The 21353-nt window shown below is 33.4% G+C and overlaps 1 protein-coding gene across 1 annotated transcript in view; it reads right to left on the bottom strand.

The window, feature by feature from the left end:
- Window positions 1–2036: 2036 nt before the first annotated feature.
- Window positions 2037–21353, bottom strand: part of NMD3 (NMD3 ribosome export adaptor) — a 23356-nt gene continuing 4039 nt past the window's right edge. The window contains exons 3-13 of the mRNA XM_008593419.1: window positions 19552–19742; window positions 19165–19255; window positions 14346–14424; window positions 13550–13646; window positions 11448–11565; window positions 10277–10422; window positions 7267–7379; window positions 6401–6473; window positions 3978–4084; window positions 3011–3081; window positions 2037–2584 (exon numbers count right to left, since the gene is read on the bottom strand). Coding sequence (XP_008591641.1) covers window positions 2454–2584; window positions 3011–3081; window positions 3978–4084; window positions 6401–6473; window positions 7267–7379; window positions 10277–10422; window positions 11448–11565; window positions 13550–13646; window positions 14346–14424; window positions 19165–19255; window positions 19552–19710 — 1185 coding nt within the window. The 5' untranslated portion in view covers window positions 19711–19742 and the 3' untranslated portion in view covers window positions 2037–2453. The remainder of the gene's footprint in view (window positions 2585–3010; window positions 3082–3977; window positions 4085–6400; window positions 6474–7266; window positions 7380–10276; window positions 10423–11447; window positions 11566–13549; window positions 13647–14345; window positions 14425–19164; window positions 19256–19551; window positions 19743–21353) is intronic.

Below are 21353 nucleotides of genomic sequence, written 5' to 3'. Positions count from 1 at the left end.
GCCCGGGCTGAGGGGGGGGCGGGGGCACCACCGGGGGTTGCGATCCCGTGGCCGGTCCCGGTCCGGTACGGGCGCGACACTGAGGGTTGCGATCCATTGCCGGTCACGAAAAAAGACAAAAAGGAAAAAAAAAAAAGTAAACGTACCTTGAGCTACAAATAACAAATTAAACTAAAAATAACATGCCACATAATCTGAGGAATGAATTAACATAAACAGAGTTGCTAAAATTAAGAGTCTAGGGAAAACTCTAGCACTCAGTACTCACCAGGGAGCTGCATCCCGGCACACAGCCTGGAGTTCCCAGGTTCTACTGTGGCAAGGAATTAGCTGGATGTTAAACATCACAATCACACAAGCAACTTTCTCCTTCAATTCTTTCCTTGCTCATCAGTGACTTTTGACTATAAAACAACAGCTTCAGTTGCAGATCTGGCTACAAAAGAAAATGATCATACTGACTTGTAAGTTAGTCATATTTATAAATTGGGTTATAAGTCACCTTCTTGTACATTTGATTAATACCCTTATCAACTCTGAGACAGCAATAAGAGTACTGTGGGATCCACAAGCCTGAGCATGGGAAGTATACCCTAAAATGGTAGATTTCTTAGGATTGTTTAATTCTGTGCAAGCTCTTGGATGACAACTTGTCCCTTAGCTACATCCCTTCTTGTCACAGCCTTCTTTCAACCAACAGGTTTCAATACTCATAAAGATACATCAAAATGAGTAAGACTTAAATAAGTTTAGTGGAAAATTATATTTTTCAATGGGAAAAATCATATGCCAAGTACTACTTAAATAACATAACAATTCCACTCCAGAAAACTGCATGAGGTCCCTTCTCATGCAAATATGACACTGATGCAACCACAACCACTGCAAGGACACACAAAAATAAAAATGTTTTTATTTTCATGCTTTTTAAAATCCTGGCATATCAGAGGTAAACACAGACCACAACTGAGAACTTGCTGTGGCCATACTCACCTCTGAAGAACTAAAACAAGCCATCCCTACTAGGCTATCACCAAGGACAGGTTACGGTTTTTAGACCCACAACTTTAACTGAATCTGCAGACAGAAAAAGGGCCACCATCAGAAGTTCAGGCCTTTATTGATAACTTCAAAACTGGGGAGTCTTTTTTAAGAAAAGAAAGGAAAGTGTTCCATTCGGCACTTGCTCAATCTGTTTATTTGATGGTAAGCATAGAATCAATCAATTAGCTCTCAGTTGTGGCATATTTAGTAAGTACGATCTTGCTTACAGGAATAGGATCCTTACACTTCATTCGCAGAACACTTTATAACCCAAGCCAAGGCTTTTCTTTCAAGGATGTGGGAGACATTTCTCATTTAAATGCAATTCATGGTTTTATAAAGCATATAACTCATTTTTATTACTTTTATCATGTACATGCTGAAATCTAATATTCTCTTTGATGGTGATATGTATAATGATAAAACATAGAGAAAATTACCTCCTTCTCAATTTATAAAACAAAACTTTAAAAACAAAATCCTTTATGTGATAAGGAGATATTTTTAAGACATAAGCAGCTACTACCCTAAACTGCTGGCACAGGCAAAAATAACAAAAGAACAAACTGTTATTTAACCATTAAATAACTAATCTATGTTTGTTACAAATATACAAATATTTTAAATATACTTCTTCCTACTGCAATAAAAATTAAGATAACTATCAGTTTAACAGCTTTTAAAGCTGTTAATTTTATGGGGCCGGCCCCGTGGCTCACTTGGAAGAGTGTGGCACTGGTAGCGCCGAGACCACGGGTTTGTATCCTATATAGGGACGGCCAGTGCACTCACTGGCTGAGCGTGGCACAGACAACACCATGCCGAGGGTTGCGATCCCCTTACCGGTCAGGGGAAAAAAAAAAAAAAGATGTTAATTTTACGAATAAAAAAAGATTAACTTTCTTCCTGAACATCCAGTGATAAGGTGAACCCCAATTTCTCTACCCCAAGGACATAAAAATGATCTAAAATGGATCAAAGTGCGAAACAAGTTCATATTAAATATTTCATATGCTTTTATTAAAATAATCAACATAAAAAGAATGTAAAAACTTCTTTGCACTTGAAGATTTAGTTATCCAAGGAATCACAACTTTTGAACTTTTAAATCCAGCACTACAGTATGTGAAATACTACAGTGCCTTGTATAAAGTGATGAAATTCCACATGAAAAAAGGACTAAATATTAGTAATAATTATATTCTCCATAATCTTTTATTATCTAAAACTTCTAAGCCATCAATCTTTTTCAGTGCTTCAAGTGAGCAATCAAAATGGTCATGTTTTTTCAGGTTTAAAACTAAATATCTCCCTCTCAATCTGGAGGCATAGATGCAATAGACCATATAGGTTACTTTGTCCAACTTCCTGAGCCCACAGGTGTAGAAACAGTCTACAACATGATCTCATTATGTCATCATCGATGCACCTTCTTCACCAGTGGCATCTTGGGAAATATGAAGGTCTTCAAGCATCTCAGCCAGACTAATTCGAGGTGCTCCTTCATCATCTGTGTCACTTTCCACAGGGATGGTTGAATCTTAAAAAAAAAGGAAATTTTAAAATAAATACAAATATGGAAATATACAAATACCTGCCCTACTATTATTATTTAACTACGTTGTATCAGAAGCTCTTGTATCTCATCTAGAGCAGGTATTCAAACATTCATTGAATGAATGAACTGAACAAATATGAATACTTTTTTACCAGTATGGAAGTCGGCAACTTGAGGGATTACACTAGGATGCAAACAGTATCAAACGCAGTACAGTTAACAACACTATAGTAAGTTTTACTATTCTGCAAGTATTTTTTTATAGAATTTGACGAGAGTAGTTCAAAAAAAACAAATAATAAAAGTCATTTATGGGAATCAAAGTTTAAGATACCAAAATACTCATATTGGGAACTATATTTACATACAGAACATATGATTTAAATCTAACACCCCTAAAACACCAACCTCTGTAAATGTTGACATTTTTTCTAATTGCCTCATCTTCTTCAAGATCTTCAAGAAAATCTTGGTATTGTCTACAGGATAAAGAAACATAAATAATTCACTGTCACCAAGAAAAGTATGAAGTTATATTTTCTTCATTTTCAGCATTACAAGATAAATGTGCTCCAAGTATTAAAATATTAAAAAATAATATCTGAAGGTAAAATATGGATATTAATTACTCTGACAGGCTTAAAAAATATTTTCTTTCAAAATTACATGGTTAAAAACAGCTGAATATAAGGTGATGTTAAATATAAGACAAAGAAAAGACATCCCACCAATTTATCCTCCCCCCATAAAGTCTATAGCCAAATTGAAACACTTTTAAAACTACAGATGAAAGTCAAATATGTGTGTATATATATATATTTGATTGACTGAACATGTTATATATTTATACATACTTATTTTAAATTACATTATGAGATTATATTTTAGAAATACTAGTTTCCCACTCACATTTCATAAAATAATTTTATATAAACACTTCACTTCTTTAGACATCAGTGTCTTCACCATTATTATAAAGGCCACTTTTTGAATCATCCAATCAACGTTTTTAGAACATATATTCATTCAGGCTTAAGTTATTTGAGAAATGACATATTTGACATCAATAAGCTGTTTCCTTTTAGTCTCAAGTCATAAGTACTCATCTGTTATTTGTGCTATCCATAAGGTAATTATTTACTATATTTTAACTTTCAATTAAACTGTTTACATTTAGTCCTGGAACTAATTACCAAATCTATGTTAAATGTCATTACATCCTTTTATATCGATTCCACCAATACCCTGATAAGAATCCAAAATTAATATTGAGTACAAGGATCAATTATGTGATCTCTATTTCTTTAGAAAATAAGAACAATTTATCATAAGGATTTCCTCTGAACAACATATAAGGTTTAAAGAAAAGTGGGACCTTTCATCATCTGTATCCATGTTTTCTCTATCTTTTGCAAGCTCTTTCAATTTCCAGTTTCTACGACGCAGACGTTTGGTACGGTCATAGCTCTTCTTGATTAATACCTGTAACAAATACTTGCAAAGTTTACAAAAATAGAAACTACACAGTAGGGCCTCAAAATCCAATGAAGTTAAGAAATGAAAGGCTATGGAAATGCCAGGGAAGTCACCAAACTGATGACAGTGGTTACATCTCAGGAAAAGGAGTTGTGATCAATAAGTAGTATCAAGAGGACTTTAAAATTTTTCTCCATGTATTTAACTTTTCGTGAGAATGCATTTGGGCATTATTTGTATAAGTGTTAAAATTTACTAGCTGAAATTTTCCAGTGACTTTTAAGTTTTTTTTAAATACCAAAAACTTCAGTTTTTTTTAAACAAACATTAGTTTTCAGCTAACATTTCATATAAATCATTCTGAAACATCACAGACAGACTCTTTTTCTTTCTTTTCCCACTAATAAACACTTTCAGAACTGCACACAACTTTTCACAACAGTATTTCTTATAACACTGTTTAATGAATTTTGGCTGAATAAATGAAAATAATTTTACACACAAAAAATCCCGTAATACTGCCATGAGCTCCTCTTACAAACTTGTTAGAAATACCTAGTTTGACTTACAATTGGGTGGTGGGGGGAAGGGTCCTTCTTTTACCATCACTTCATTTTTTGCCCGCAGCTAACTAAACCAATGTTTATTCTAAAAGATAAAGCCAAGTAGGAGATAAGGTCTTTCACAATGATTTCATTCACTGTTGCTCATGATTCCTAAAACTCATGTTAGAACTTAAAAGATTTTTCAGAAGTAAGTGTTTCTCTAAGACTTGACACTCTGAAGATTATTTTTAACTGAAATTACATTCAAAGTTGAATAATGGTCTTAACTGTAAATGCCTTCCTTTTTTTTTTTAATAGGTTATGAATATTCATGGCGTACAAAGCAAATTGTCACCACTTGTGCCTAAGATGTGAAGGCCAGATGAATACTGGCAGCATGCCCATTACCAGAAATTGTGATTATAGCCCGTGTCCCCAACCCAATTATCCCCCCAATTATCCCTGACCTCCCTCCCCATACCCCTTTCCTCACTCCACTTTGTATCTCTAGGTATGTTCTCTCCCTCTACAAGTCCAACCCACCACTGTGGCCTTTCTTTCCTTCTTTCTTTCTCTCTTAGCTTCCACTCATGAGTGAGTATATATCTTATTTATCCCTCTGTGCTTTGCTTATTTCACTCAACGTAAGTTTCTCTAAGCTCATCCACGTTGTTGCAAATGGGAAAATTTCATTCTTTTTTATGGCAGGGGAGTATTCCATGATGTATATACACCACTGTTTCCTCGTGCAATCATCCATCGATGGACATTTAGGTTGGTTCCATATCTCGGCTATTGTAAACAGAGCTGCAATGAACATGGGAGTGCAGGTATCCCTTCAATATGATGATTTCCATTCCTTTGGGTATATACTCAGAAGTGGGATTGCTGGGTCATATGAAAGATCTATCTGTAGTTGTCTGAGAAACCTCCATACTGTTTTCCATAGTGGTTGTACTAATTTACAGTCCTACCAATAGTGCAGGAGCATTCCCTTCTCTCCACATCCTCGCCAGCATTTGTTATTCTCTGTCTTTTTGATTATAGCCAGTCTAACTGGGGTGAGATGATATCTCAATGTGGTTTTAATTTGCATTTCCCTGATGACTACTATCGTTGAGCATTTTTTCATGTACCTGTTGGCCATTTGTATGTCTTCCTTTGAAAAATGTCTTTTCAGTTTCTTTGCCCATTTTTTAATTGGGTTATTTGGTTTTTTACTGTGAAACTGCATGAGTTCCTTCTATATTATGGATATTAATCCCTTGTCAGATGCATACTTAGCAAAAATTTTCTCCCACTCTGTAGGCTGTCATTTCCCTCTGTCGATTGTTTCCTTTGCTGTGTAGAAGCTTTTCAGTTTGATATAGTCCCATTTGTTTATTTTTCCTTTTGTTGCTTGTGTTTTCAGGCTCTGTAAATGCTTTCTTAACTGAACAATATACATGAAATAAGCTCAGCCAAATAAGCATGAACTTGAATAAATTTTGAAAGTCATCATTTTCAGCTGCATATTAATTATTGCTCTATAGAAATTATCAAGTATTTTGACAGAGAATGAAAATTTGATTATAAGAGCAACAAGAAAACCTCAGTAAATTATGGATTTACCCCGCCAAGAAAAATAATTTAAAACGAAGACTATTGTTATTATACCTTAACTGCAATTTCAAAGAAACTTCTAAATTTATTTATTTTCAAAAGTGCAAACTCATGCATCTTACCCGTAAGAGTTACATCAATACCCAGGAAAAAAGGGAAAAATCTAAAGCCTTACCACATCTGGCATTCTATCAGAGTTCATTTTGTTGACATGTTCATCATTTAAGTTACTGTTGGCCAAATCAAACCTGAAATGCAAACAACAAAAAACTTAATGACTATTTATCCTTTGCATATAATTTTTTGTTTTATGGATATCACCCAAAACTTCCTCCCAAGATCAAACATTTAATATGCTTCCTACTTTAAAAGTTTCGCAACGTACTATACAGTGAACATGCTTCTGCAGATACTGGTAAAGATAATAAGGCACTCTATCTCTGAGTTTCACATATCATCCATTACTGTCCACTTTACCACATACTTGTAAAAGAAGCAAAACAGACTTATACTATCAGTTTAACTAGGGGGATGGTTCCATCTAGTTTATAAAACAAACAAACAAAAACAAAAAACCTTCATTCTCTAGTAAAAGGAACTGAAACCCTAAGAACAAAAGTAATTCTGAAGGCACGCTAATACACTCCAATTTGGAAAGAACTTTTATAGTTCATGCCTTTATAGTTCATATACAGCTGCCATATCTTAAAAATGAAATATCTGAGCAGCAAAATATTCAGAATAAAAAACCCACTCCCCCAGAAAGTTTTAAATATGGATCTAACCATACAACTTCAGGGTTCAATTACCAAAATCTTGGAACAAATGACTCTTTAAGATGATGGCCAAAATGGAATTAACTATCGGCTTTTGTCCAATCCACAGTTTAATTTAGTTATTAATAATAAAGTGAATTAAGTCCCCTAAGAACTTTTAAATCTTTATAGAGTAAACAACTTTAGTATTTTAGGTAGTTTGCTGGCTCCAAAGAAACTATGCAATGCTAATTGACAGTTTAAAATACTATAAAATAATACAAACCCCAACACAAGGTCTCCAGGATTTAGAAGGTGTCCCAAATGAGTGCGACAAAAATACTGTTTATCGGTATTCATTTCAGATGTTTTCTGTACCCAGACTTCCCCAAGGGAATGCTTAATAGGAAAGAAAAATGTACTTTTCAATAATCTAAACATAACTCAAAAAGCATCTCATAGAACAGTTAAATACAATATTTTTAGTTTCCTAATTTTTAATTTTCTTGTTTTTTATTTTCCAGATCTCTGAAACACTGTAAAAATTAACAAATTACTAAATCATAAGTATAGAAAAAGATTCATAAGGAATTCACAAAAATAATTGATTTTTGTTAAGATTTTATTCAAGGCTTTTACAAAACATTAACAATGTAACCTAAAAATAAACATGTAGAATTTTCAAAAGAAATGTTTTCACAAGGAGATGGGACCATACAGACTGAGCAAAGAGAATAACTGAAAAGGTAGGGGAATCTCAAAGCAAGAAAATATTTCAAGCAAACCCTTGTTTGACACATACGGTTCAGAAGACCAGGGTTCAAAGAACAACCTGGAAATCCCAGCAGCGCACCACTAGAGATTGCAAATCTTTATCAAATTAATTTTTTGGACATCTACTAGTTTGAGGTGTAATCCTGGGGTTTTTTTTTTGGTTCAGAAGACCAGGGTTCAAAGAACAACCTGGAAATCCCAGCAGCGCACCACTAGAGATTCCAAATCTTTATCAAATTAATTTTTTGGACATCTACTAGTTTGAGGTGTAATCCTGGGGTTTTTTTTTTAAAACTATTTGTTATAGAAACAACATCCCAACTGTGAAATTTTAAACTAGAAAACTGTTAATTCCCTTTCCAACATGAGAGTTTTACAAACACATAACGGACATTTCAAACTTCCAAGCTGAATTCAGTAGAGCACATGCCAATATCTTTTATTAACAAAGACAAACCAAGTAAAGTGAGATTAAGAGCAAAATACTAAGAGTAACAGGTAAAATTAAGGTATTCCAAAATACAGACAAAAAGAAGCAGCAGAAGTAGAAAGGAGAAATTGAAGTAAAAGACAGATCTCAGATTTAGGAAAAGAACTGAAAAAGAAAAGTGAATTACCGGGGAGAGACTAAATTCTATGTAACAGAATTCACTTTCTAGCTAATAAACTACTTCTATTTATAAGAGACTTATAAACCTGTTCTAGCTAAATGTATTTTTTGAAAACCAAGAAAATACAATATCTAGTTTTATATCTGCCTGAGATGTTTATACTTCTACATTTATTATAAATAGTTTGCTCTTAACTATATTATTTTTTTTATTTCAAATAAATATGTATAAAGTAATTGTCTCAAGATGAATATTACCTCAAAGGGAATAAGCACCCTTAGTACCCAGATTGAGGGTCTCTAAATACCACTTCACACTAAAAGAAATTAGACTTACATCCTTGAAGAAATACTTGACTTCAGATATAGGTTAAAAACTATACAATGTGATTTTAGAAACTTGAATGCTGTTGTTGTGCCAGAAAATAAGGATGCTTTCAAAGACCAAGAAAGTCATGTCAAAAGCACATAGAAACCACTCTGAGGGGGCTCCCACTGGCTAAATATGGGGCAATCCAAGCATTTGAAAAAAAGGAAGGAAAGATGGGGGGGGGCGCATAGGACAAGAAATAGGAAAGAAAAGAAATACAGTAAATGTGCAACACTTCATGAGATCACAATGATTATCACAGATAAAGAGACACTGACAAATATAAAAACAAGTCTAAACTAATTTTCGCCACTGAGAGTGACTCTTAGACCAACTGCTTACTCTGAAAATATGTGCTAAAAGAGAAAGAATTAAGGATTTATGCAGAAGAAAAGCATTTCAGGAAAACCACATAGCCCTAGTTGATAATGGAAAGCTCTTCCTTAATAAAGAATGCCAGCTAATAATTGTACAAGAAATAACAGAAATAGAAAATTTACGATTTTGTAACCCTAAATAAAATAATAATTTAGGCAAGAATTATCAACAGATGCTAAAGCCAGAAAAAAGAGATAAAAAGATCTTGACATTTGCATATTATTACAGTATTGCTACACAGATTACTTGCTGGAAAGTAAGACCATAACACTACGCTGGAGGGATCTGGCTAACACCATTTTAACCAGTGAAACAGATATTACTTGTCTCTTGATGTGATATTATAGAAAGTACACAGCATTACCTCTGAAATGTTCTGGCGAAAATAACTTAACCTCAACCTAACCAAACCTGTAGGTCCACTCTCCAGTTTAGAGGAAATATAAGGGATTAAGAAGCAAGTTAAATGACATCATGAAGAAACAATAAGATCTAGAAGGTAGAATATTCTACAAGATAAGTACCCTAGTTGTCTAAGGAAGTTGGTATCATAACAAAAACAAAAACAAAAATTTAGGGAAAGGGGCTATTATTAAATAAAAGATTTACAAGGTGCATTATACACATTTAATATGTGTTTTCCAATTGGAGACTAGTGTGAACAAACCATAAAAGAAACTTTTGGGACAAATGAGGAAATCTGAAGGTTGACTATGTAGTTTATAGGTAAGACAATAACACTGATTATGTAGAAAAATATTTTTATGTTTTACAGATGTATACTGAAGTATTTATTATTTAGTGATGAATTTTAAAAAGTCAAGAGATTAGTTGGTCATTTGGTCCTCCTCTACAAAAATAAAGCATGGAAATGCTTTTTTACAATAATGGAGTAAACATTTAAAAACTTTTTTTCCAATGTAAAAAAGAAAAAATTAACTTACCAGATAGTGTGAGTCTGATAACTTTCACCACAATGACCACATGTTTAAAAAAAAAACAAAGAAGCACACAATGCATTTTTAACCTAATGTAGTGCTAGCTTTATTTTAACTCCACATTTTGGAATTACCAACAACAAAAAAAAAAATAGAGAAACTGAAACAGTAATAAGTTGGCAAAAAAGTAAAAAAAAAAAAAAAGGGTAGGCAGGATATAGCTTACCTTTTTTGATATCATTCCAGCACCTGCACTGCGTTTTAAATCTCGGACTATGCTGCATTCCATCACAATAAACTCCTCTAGCTGTTTGGGATGGCATAAACTATTGAAAGGTTGACTCCAGAAAGTGCTCCCATCAATATCTGCAACTAAGAATAAGCATAGAACACTAAAGAACAAGAGAACTGATATATTTCCAAGAGTCATCAAATGTCAACTAGAAGTTGGTATATACCCACTGGGAAGCATCAGGTCAACAGGAACTATAGTGTCAACTCACCTCTCTAGGATCATCATTCATTTCTATAAATCAGCCCCAAACTTCTCAAAGCACAAGAGAAATTAGTATATCTTAAGTAATTACTTTAATCAGAATGCCACAGAACTAAGTGCCTTTTAAGTAATATCAGATCCAATCACACTTGTATTTGTTTCACGTTTTTGGCATTTTAGTTTAGAAACATCAGTCATCTTAGCTGCTTAATTTTGGGGAAATAAGTCTAGTTCTACCTGATAGTTAAAAAATGTCAATCACAATACTGCAAACAGATGTTTAACCAATGAATTTTAATTAACAAGAACAATGACTTTCTAGAAAATATTAATATAAACCCAATTTTTTTATAATGGAAAACTTATATTACAGGAAATACATGAAAAAGATCAAGAAGTAGAAGATACAGCCAAATACTGAGACACCTATCAATATGTGGTCTTCCTTAAAAAATAATTTTTATAAAGGGAAAGTTTTAAAATGATCTATAATAATGATGAAATTAGTTAAAACTCATATCCAAACTAAATGTTTCACTGGATCACAAAAAGTCAACTGTTTCAAAATTTAAAGTAACTGCTACACAATAAAATTTGGCAAAGAACTTAAGTAACTATTCAAAAAAATGAGGTAAATAAGTTGATTTCATTAAAAATTAATGAAATAAAGTAGTAAATTTGTAAAAGTTCACAGAACTGTTTCTTTAAATACAAAATACAAGAATAGCTAATCAAAAGCTTTATAGTTCCACAGCGTTTTGTAAGTATTAAACAGAAGTACAATTTTAACTTGCCTTTCAAAACAGTATTATGAAGAATGTTTGATAAAATTAACAATATAAATTATTACTGCATGACATACATAGCAAAATTGGCAAGGCAAATAGTTTCCACAACTTACCTTGTAGGGTGTTTGGATCTATGAGGTGGATGGCACTGGTTACTCGAATACACACACAAATCTGGTTCATATTTCCCAGACTTTGTGCCAGTTTTGGAGAGAGACAAACAACATTATCCTAGAAATAAGAACTAACATTTAGAATGAGGCAAATCCTATATAATAGTCTCTAATAAACACTCATCAATGTGTAAACCCAATTCAACTGCATTTGCCCAATGAAAACATTATTTTTAAGTCTACGTATCAACAAAGAGCCTAAAGAAAAGAATCAGATCTTAAAAAAACTAAAACTAAGCTATACCTTCCTAAGATAGCCATATATGTCTTAATAAAAATGCTTTAAAAAATCTTCCAGGGCCTATGCACCAAGCTATTATTAAGTTTACTTCAATTTTATTGCAGTGTGAATGCTTATCACTCCATGTTAATACAATGTACATTCTAAGCAAAGTATTCAAAACATCTGGCGGACAGTGATTTTCTAAATCTACTTGTGACTTCTCCCAATCTCCATGAAAAACAAATTTCAAAGAAACATGTTTCTCTTACACAGCAACATATACCAATATGTAATCAAAGATTTAATGCCCAAAAATGTCACATATGTCTACAGGTATATTGGGAAATATTAAACAATAATGTAATTATGGGGTTTTTTTTAATCGAAATTATTTTTTAAATGTATGAAAATATAAAAAAGGATCTGGGTTATACTTTAAGCTGTATCTATTTACAATCATAGGCTTCTCCACTGAAGGGACATTCTGTGCCTGACAGCTCCTAGTCAAGTCCTCGGTTTCTAACTCAAAAGTTTCCAGTTATATGAAAATACCGCTTTAAATTGTGTGTATTCCACCCAGTTACTTGTATGAGTCACTCAAAGCAGCTAATACACAGGCCTAAATATGCCCTCCCACCTACACTCATATTTCCCAGGCTTTGAGCCAGGAATATGTTTACTGTTTTAAACCAGGAGTTAGCAAAATATGGCCCTCAGGACAAATTTGGCCCCCCACCTGTTTTTATAAACAAAATTTTGCTGGAACACAACCTTGGCCATTCATTGACATATTGTCCATGGCTACTTTTGTGCAACAATAGGAGAACTGAGTAGATGCAAAATAAATTATATGGCCTGAAACCTGAAAATATTTAGTATCTGGCCCTCTAGAGAAAAAGTTTGCTGACCCTGTTTTAAGCTATCATTTTAGTCTTGGTCCTGTACTATACTATAAATTAGTGATAACAGCTTTAAAGCTTTAGTCACAGACTTGGTACAAATCCTGGCTTCATTAGGCAAGTTGTCTAACCTCCCTAAGCTTCAATTTCCTCATCTTCAGAATGACATCGTTTACCTCAGTTATTATGAGATATGAATGAGGTGAAAGATAATAAATACTTACTTAGATACTAACTTTATATAGAATGGTCACAATAAATTATGGCAGTTATCATTATTAGTGATTTAATATCAACATAATAAGTTCCCACACGGTAGAGACCTCTAGCTATAATCCTCTATACACAGACTTCTAAACACATGCTCAATTACTACTTGTTGAATTTTAATTCATTTATATTTTTGAAGCAGGGTTTTACCTTAATATAGTTAAATAAAATGATAACATACATCTTAAATGTTTTATTCAGATTTTTTTAAAATCATAAAAATGATTCTATGACCTCATTTCCACAATATGTTTAATCTAATCTTGCCAAAATCCTGTTTGCACATGCTCCACAATACGGGTCACTGTTATTTATTTTAAGGTTATTTCTTATATGCAAAGGTGCATAGACCTGTCTGTTATAATGTCCACTAGGATCACAAATTTTAAGGAACAAGGACTTTTAAAAACTGCAACCAGGTCTTTTCAACTTAATACACCAAAATTAAAGGCATGACAACTCATAATTATAAGCAAGATTACTTTTTTATATCTTTTTAACATGGCTAAATGTGTCAGAAATCATTTAAGGAAGTTATTCTAAATTTTTAACCAACCCCAGAAGGTAACAAGGAGCTACAAATTACATATAAGCCAATTAATTACTTATACTCTTTCACAGATATGCATTAATTAAATGAAAAAAAGTACCTTGCATATTGGAACAATTTCCACAGAAAAAGTGCTTTTGTAATTATATGTGTTACTATGGATATCCTGAGAGATCAGTCTTTGTGATGCTTTGTATCTAATAAGAAAAAAGTATATATAAGACAAAGGTCCTTACTTATATTGTATAGACTCAGGAATAGCAATTTTCATCGAATCAAATATCTACTGTCCAAGGTCTGAAACAGCTTCCTGATGCCTACTATGGTAAAGCCTAATTTTATCCACCTGCATTTCAAAACCTTCACTAGTCTGACTAAACCCTACCTATTTTCAACCTTATCTATTAAAAACCTCCAAAACATGCTCTTGGCTCTGACCAATCTACTCTCTATCCAGCATGCATTAAAAGCCATACTCATGCCCACTACAAGTCTTTGTTCACGCTAATCTCACTTTTCAATATAAACTCTGAAAATTTCCCCCATCATTGAAGCACATGTCCTACCTCCTCCATGAAGCCTCTCCCCAAAGCCCTCTAACCCCCATCTTTCCTTGTATCTTATCATTTAAATACATTCAATTGATGTGGGTCAGCACTTTAGTGCTTATTATCATGGAGTTACGTCTAGCTCTCCAAAGAGATTCTTACATGTTATTTGGCTAATATATCCCTTAAAGTGACTAGCCCAATAAATGCTTCCTGATTGTGGAAGTACTCCTAGTACAATCTTAAATATTTTAACCTAAGAAAATTTGTCTAAGCCTGAAGAATAGATGTGACCTGTATCCATCCCCAGGTCCTTGGACTTAAGTCACATTTAGGTTCAGAACCTACCTACAGGGAACTGTACACTGAAGAAATTCTACCATCTTCTGTGCATGTTGTTTTGAGGAATAATAGAAATCCAAACCATCTTTAAAAAAAAAAAAAGACCACATGAAAATAACTCTGCAAAATAAGATTTTCCTTTAGCAACATGACTACGTCACAAATTAAATCCATACTAAACAAAATCAAATTATTAGAAAATATTAAAAATATTCTATTATAGCCACAACAGATTAGGGATGTGACTTAAGACTTGTTTGGCAAAAGTATACACAAAATTAATCAAACGAATGCCAAAAAAAGAAAATAAGATTCATAATTTTAATTCTAGACAAAATAAAATTCAAGGCCAAGGGGGAGAGACAAAGAAAAAAGGATATTTTAAATAAAAAACAGGACAATCTACCAAGAAGATAATGAAAATCCATTAATCAAGACACAGAAAACAAACTATTAGAAAAGAAAAACTTAACAAAAGTTAACACATGTACAATCACTGTGAGGACTGGAATAAGACTCTCAAGAAAACCAAAATTGATGAAAAATAGTCATGACACACAGAACTTGAATAACCAACTATCAAGGCTGATTTAATTGAGACTATAGAATACAGTCCCAAGAAATGCATATTATTTTCAAACATTCACAAAACATTCATAAATAAATCATGTACTAAGATTTTTTAATTCAATAAATTCCAAACAGTAGAAATTACTACAGACAACATTATCTGATCACAATGCTGTGGCATTAGAAATCATCAACAAAAGGATAGCCAAAAGCAAACCTACCTCCTAAGAAATGTTTAAAGACATTCTTGCTAATAACTCAGCCAAACAGAAAACAAAAACTACCCAGAATAGCTAAAACAATTTTGAAGAAAATAAACAATCTTGTAGGACTTACACTTTGCTAACTTTAGTTAAGTAATCAAGACAATTTGGGACTGGCATAAGGAAAGATATATAGATCAATAGAGCAGACTTGAGATTCCAGAAATAAACAATTACATTTACTACAGTCAATATATCTCTGACAGAGAATGCAAGGCATTCACTTGGGAAAGGACAGTCTTTTAAAAGGGCAAAGAATATCCACATAGAAAAAAATAAATTTAGATACCTAACGCCCTGCACAAAAATTAACTTAAAAGAGTGAGAACTCTTAAGCTAAAACTATAAAACATTTGAAAGAAACCATAGAAGGAAATCTCTGTGACCTTGATTAGACAAAAAGTTCTTAAGCACAGCACCAGAAGCACAATTTGTAAAAGAAAAACATGATAAACTGGACTTCATCAAAATTCAAAACTTTTACAATTCAAAGGACACCATTAAGAAAATGAAGACAGGGTACAGGCTAGGAGAAAATACGTAAGAAACTTGTATCCAGAATATGCTCAACATCATTAATCATTAGTGAAATGGAAATTAAAACCACAATGAGATACCACTTCACACTGCCCTCTAAAATAGCTCTAAATAAAGACAGTCCAACTGTTGATGAGGATATGAAGAAACTAGAACCCTCAAATATTGCTGGCAGGAATATAAAATGGTATAGCTACTTGCTATAATTGTATAGCAAACAGTTTGGCAGTTTCCTATACATTAATATAAACAGAAATTTACCATGTGACTCAGCAGTTCTACATCTTAGAATGTATGTACCCAAGAGAATGAAACAGCTGAGGTGTTTCCTGAGGGAAATGGAAGCATGCAACAGGTAGAGGAAAAGGTGGCTATAAATACCAGCTACAGAGCCAACATGGTGCTCAGGAGACAATTTATAACCTTAAACATATCTATTAGAAATTGAAAATAACTAAGCTTTCAATCAATCAAAACAAAATAAAATTAAAGAAAGTAGAAGGAATTATAGTAATAAAAACAAAATTAAGAAAAAGAAAGAAAAAGTAAGATTTTTTTGATAAAACTAAAAATAGTTTTTGAATAAACTAACATAATAGATAAAAGTTTGGTGAGTCTGACCAAAGGGAGGGGGATAGAAAATAAGAAAAGACAAACAACATTAGAAGCAATAAAGAGAACATAACTACAGTTATGGATAAGACTTAATATTATGAGAATTTACTACATTCAATTTTATACCAAGAACATACAAAGCTAGATGAAATGGTTTCTCTTCTTGGAGAATGCTATCAAAATTCATTCAAAAAGAGGTAGAATACCTAAAAGAAATCAGTGTCCTAAAAGAAACCGAAAAGACTTATGCCCCAGAAGATAACAAACTGGAAGAATTAATGGACAAGTTCTTATAAAACTTCAAGAGGTTAATAAACACTAGGTAGAAAAAAGGCACACTTTCTAATCCTTTCAATGTCACTAACACAAAAGACAGCAAGATTAGATAGAAGGCTGTAACTATTATTAAGTATGTATGCATATATATCAAACAGAAACCTCAACGATTAAAAAGATAATAATGTCTGATGTGTCACCACTCTATCCAAAGGGGGAATAAAAGTAGATAGAAGGCTGTAACTATTATTAAGTATGTATGCATATATATCAAACAGAAACCTCAACAATTAAAAAGATAATAATGTCTGATGTGTCACCACTCTATCCAAAGGGGGAATAAAAGAGGAAAAAATACTAGAAAGAAGAAATAAATCTATCACTGTTTACACATAATTGATTATCTAGCAAATCAAGAATATCAACTGTAAACTATTAGTGATACTGAGAACTGAAATTATTAGAAAGGAGTATTACATATGTAAATTTTAAATTTTGACACACACTGCTAGATTATCTTCCAAAATATTGTCAATTTACATTCCCACCACTTGAGAGTTTTCATTTGTCCAAACATTTGCCAGCACTGGATAAGACTTCATTGGCTTTTCTAATTTCTTTAAATCAGTCCAAAGGAAAACTACTACATATGAAGAAAGACAAACATCTTAAGGATATTTATTACAGTGCTGTTTGTAGCAGCGAATAATGGAACAATACGTAAGCCTATTATCAAAAGAACAACTAAGTTAAAATATATATTGATTAATGAATACCATACAGCAATTAAAAATAATGAAATAGAACTGTATGTAATGTTGTGGAAAGGTTTCCAAATACATTAAGCAAGACAGCAAGTCATAGAACAATCCAGAACAATCCCACATATGAGGGGAAATTACCACTATCACCACAATTTACAAACAGAGCATATATTGTACTATCTTGTTTTAAGGCACAATCTCTGGGGAAAACAGTGGATATTTTTTTTTTTTTTTTTTTTTTTGGCAGCTGGCTGATACAAGGATTGAACCATGGACTGGTGTTATCTGCACCACATTCTAACCAACTGAGCTAATCAGCCAGCCACTATACAAGTATATTTCTACCATGATGATGAACTATAATAATAATAATTTGCTTCTTAGAAAATCTGGGTCTCTTTACCCCCAAAAGAGTTACTCAGAACAAAGGTGTATTTGTGCCTGGTGGCTAGCCTCAAATAACCACATACTATGTCCAATAGGCAGTAGGTTACCTTACCCACAATCAGTATTCACTAAATTGTGTTTCACCAATTCAGACTATCAACTCTTTGTGTCTACTGGTTATGCACTCAGGTCAGATGCAAAGCTTAAAAGATTTTCTCCAAGTAACATAACTAATTACAATTTTTTCCCCATTTAAAGACCAAAGATCATACTTTCTAAGCACTTTTTCAACACTTAAAGATAAATGAGTAACAGACCAGTAAGTAACAGTGGAACGCATAGTTTTAAAATAAGGAGTATAATTTAAGAATTTGGTCATTCTTTCACGAACAGCTATCCCTAAATCTGTACTTTAAAGAGACTAGGAAACTCAATTCATGTCTAACAGTAGCAAGCACCATCCAAAAACATTTTTTTTAGCAGAAGACTTAAGTTTGCTAAAGAACATTTGTTTTATATTAATTCCAGAATTATTCATTCACCATCTAATATGTATAAGTATGCTACATCAAAACAGTTAAGTTCTAAGACAGAACAAGCTGCTGTAATAGCCATTATGAAATTATGCAAAAGTTTTAAAATTCCTTCTTTAAGAAATCTAATTGTATTATTTGTATATCACTGTTTATTATGATGATTGAGTTTAGGTTTCCAAATTAATTTATCCATCACAATACCTCTCAGCACATGAAAAACATAAAAACGCTATAAAACAAACTTATAGACCTCAAAAATAATTATCTTCTTCCAATCAGAAACTGATCTCTCTACATAAAACAAGTTTTCAATGAATTTTCTATCATAGCACTTTATACTCCATTAGTGTAGTTAATGGTTTATTCATCTCGTAGTGAGATAAGCAATCCATTGAGGGCAGGAATTAATAATAATTCATCTTTATCTTCTAAGAATCCAGAATAGTATCTATCACAAACTAGATGCTTAATAAATGTCTTGAATTGGGGCAGAGGAAGAACATCAAAGAAAAAAATCTTAGTTCTAGATATGTGCCATCCAATAGACTAGCCACTAGCCACATGTGGCTATTTCATATAAATTTCATTTAAATTAAGAGAAAAGTACAAATACACAAAAAAAGAAAAAATTAAAAATCCAGTTCCTCAGTTGCACTTCAAGTCTTCAACAGCCAAATTTAAGTAGTACCTAAGAGCCACATGCAGCTAGTGACTACTATAGTGGACAGTGCAGATAGAGAACTAAGATTTTTTTTCTTACTAACAGAAAGTTCTTTTGGAAAGTACTAATCCAGATATTACCAATAAATAAAAAATTACTTACATAAGTTGAAATAAAATTTTGACCTGTTTCAAATGCTTTTAAATTTTAACTCACCATGAATCTCTTTGATACGAAGTGTATTCTGATGCATTCCATATTTCAGAATCAATTGTTCCAGATAGTAGAAAGTTTTTTTGTGCAAAGTCTAAATACAAATGCATTAGATCAATAAATTAAATGCCTAAAAAAGCCATTTATGGGTATAGCACACGCATACCATCTATAGCTATAGCATACTGATTTTTCAAACAACAACAATTTTTAAAGATTATCTAAAATGTAATAGTGATCTATTTTCAAAGGTGAATGCTCCAGGGACCCAGACTATCCCTGGTGCCTAAAGGATTTGGAAAGAAGGGGAAGAAAGTGATTTTACTAGCTGTTTATAACAGACAAGATGAAATACTACGTAGGACTCACTCACCATCTTTCTCCCATTACCTTTTGCCTGACTTGAATCACAGCCTTCCAGAAGTCCTTAGCTTCTACTCGATGGCAATCTCCACACATTTGGGACTGAACAACATAATCCACCACAAACACTTGCTGAAGGATAGCACCATTCATCACCTGGTAAAGAAAACAATTACATTCCTTCATCCTTTTGGATCTGTTTCTTGTTGAATATTTCCCTTAAAAGATGATGCATTCATATTTGACTTAAACTCTTTTTCCATGAATGCTTTGAGGATACCAATCAGTCAATTTAAAGCCATAAGTTATAGTATTTCAAGAAAGGTACACAGGTTTAATTCCTAAAATTTTCTAGATTAATGCTCCAAATTTACCTTTTACTGACATGGTTGTGAGGATATTCTTTGAAAATATTACATATGTGTGTGTGCACGTATGTGTGGGTGTGTGTGTATTTATATACAGAATACATCGTAACAGAAAAAAATGAGACAAGGAAAACTCTCAAGAAGAAAATATTCCTTAATTTAATGGTTCCCAAACATAGCCAATCAGAAATCACTTGAGAGGCTTTTTAAATATAGATTCTTGGGCCTCAGATCCAGAGATTTTGATTCAGTTACTGTGAGTCCTTATGATGATCAGACAAGTTTGAGAATAACAACGTTTATTTATTTTTATTTTCTTGATGGCTGGCCAGTAAAGGGATCCAAACCCTTGACACTGGTGTTATTAACATCATGCTCTAACCAACAAACAACAGATTTAATGGGGAGAAGACACTGCATTTGGTTTCAGACATTTAAGTTTAAGAGGCTATCTATGAGCTATCCAAGTGATCTTGTTCGGTGGATAGACAGACACATACTGGTCTGGAGATCTATGCACAAATCTGGGCTGTAGATAACAGATCTGGGAGGCATCAACAAGCAGATTATAATTTTATCAAGTACTGTCTGGTGAGAACTAGACTAGCTAGTGCAGATGTAGCACTCCTGAATAAAACCCTCTTCATATGACTGGATACCCTAAAACAAAGCCTAGCAATCAACAAGCCACGCCAGGTACAGAGGGTGACAAGCAACTTCCTGTTTTCTTGGTCTCCATCTGCAGGGGTCAAGAAGAAGCCCCAAGGGCACTGAGTAAGGCTGCTCTTCCCAGCCTCCAACCTCCATCCGTAGGAATGAAGAGAGGGTCCTTGACATTCCCGTCAGCATTCCCCAACACAGCCTCACCACACTATCTGTCTTCAGACAACTAGGACTTATTAGGCCCTTTATCCTTCTTTACCAGACACCTCAGTCAGCCCACACCTCCCACCTCTGATTTTCATATGGTTCCACATATTATTCCCTATCCTGTCCCTATCTACTCCTCCCAGAATCCTGAAACCCTTTTACTTTGCCCTCTGGAACCCAACATTTCCCTAACAAAACCTCCCAAATCCTCAACATCTTTGCTGAACCTTCCCTTCACCTTCTAGATCTCCTGATTATACTGCTCCCCTGAAGCTAACTAAAGTGATGACTAATTTTCCATTTATTTTCCTCCTATCACTGGACCAGGAGCCAGACAGGTGTCCTCCTTGCTCTTCACTGCTAATTCTGGATCATTCTCCCTGCCTCTTCCTTAAATATACCCAGCTTTAAATCTAAAGTCATCAGACTCTACCACTTGACTACATTCTTTGTTATAGTTGTCTGTTAATCCTTACATCACTTGCTCTCATTTCTCAAAGATTTTAAATCCTGGGGCCGGTCCGGTGGCGCACTGCTACAGTGCACCGCTTGGGAGCGCTGCGGAGCTCCCGCCGAGGGTTCGGATCCCAC

Source organism: Galeopterus variegatus, unplaced genomic scaffold (genome assembly GCF_000696425.1).
Source record: "Galeopterus variegatus unplaced genomic scaffold, G_variegatus-3.0.2 Scaffold9118, whole genome shotgun sequence".
Classification (NCBI taxonomy): Eukaryota; Metazoa; Chordata; class Mammalia; order Dermoptera; family Cynocephalidae; genus Galeopterus; species Galeopterus variegatus.
Note: the sequence above shows the minus strand (reverse complement) of the source record. Positions and strands in the feature narration are given on the sequence as shown.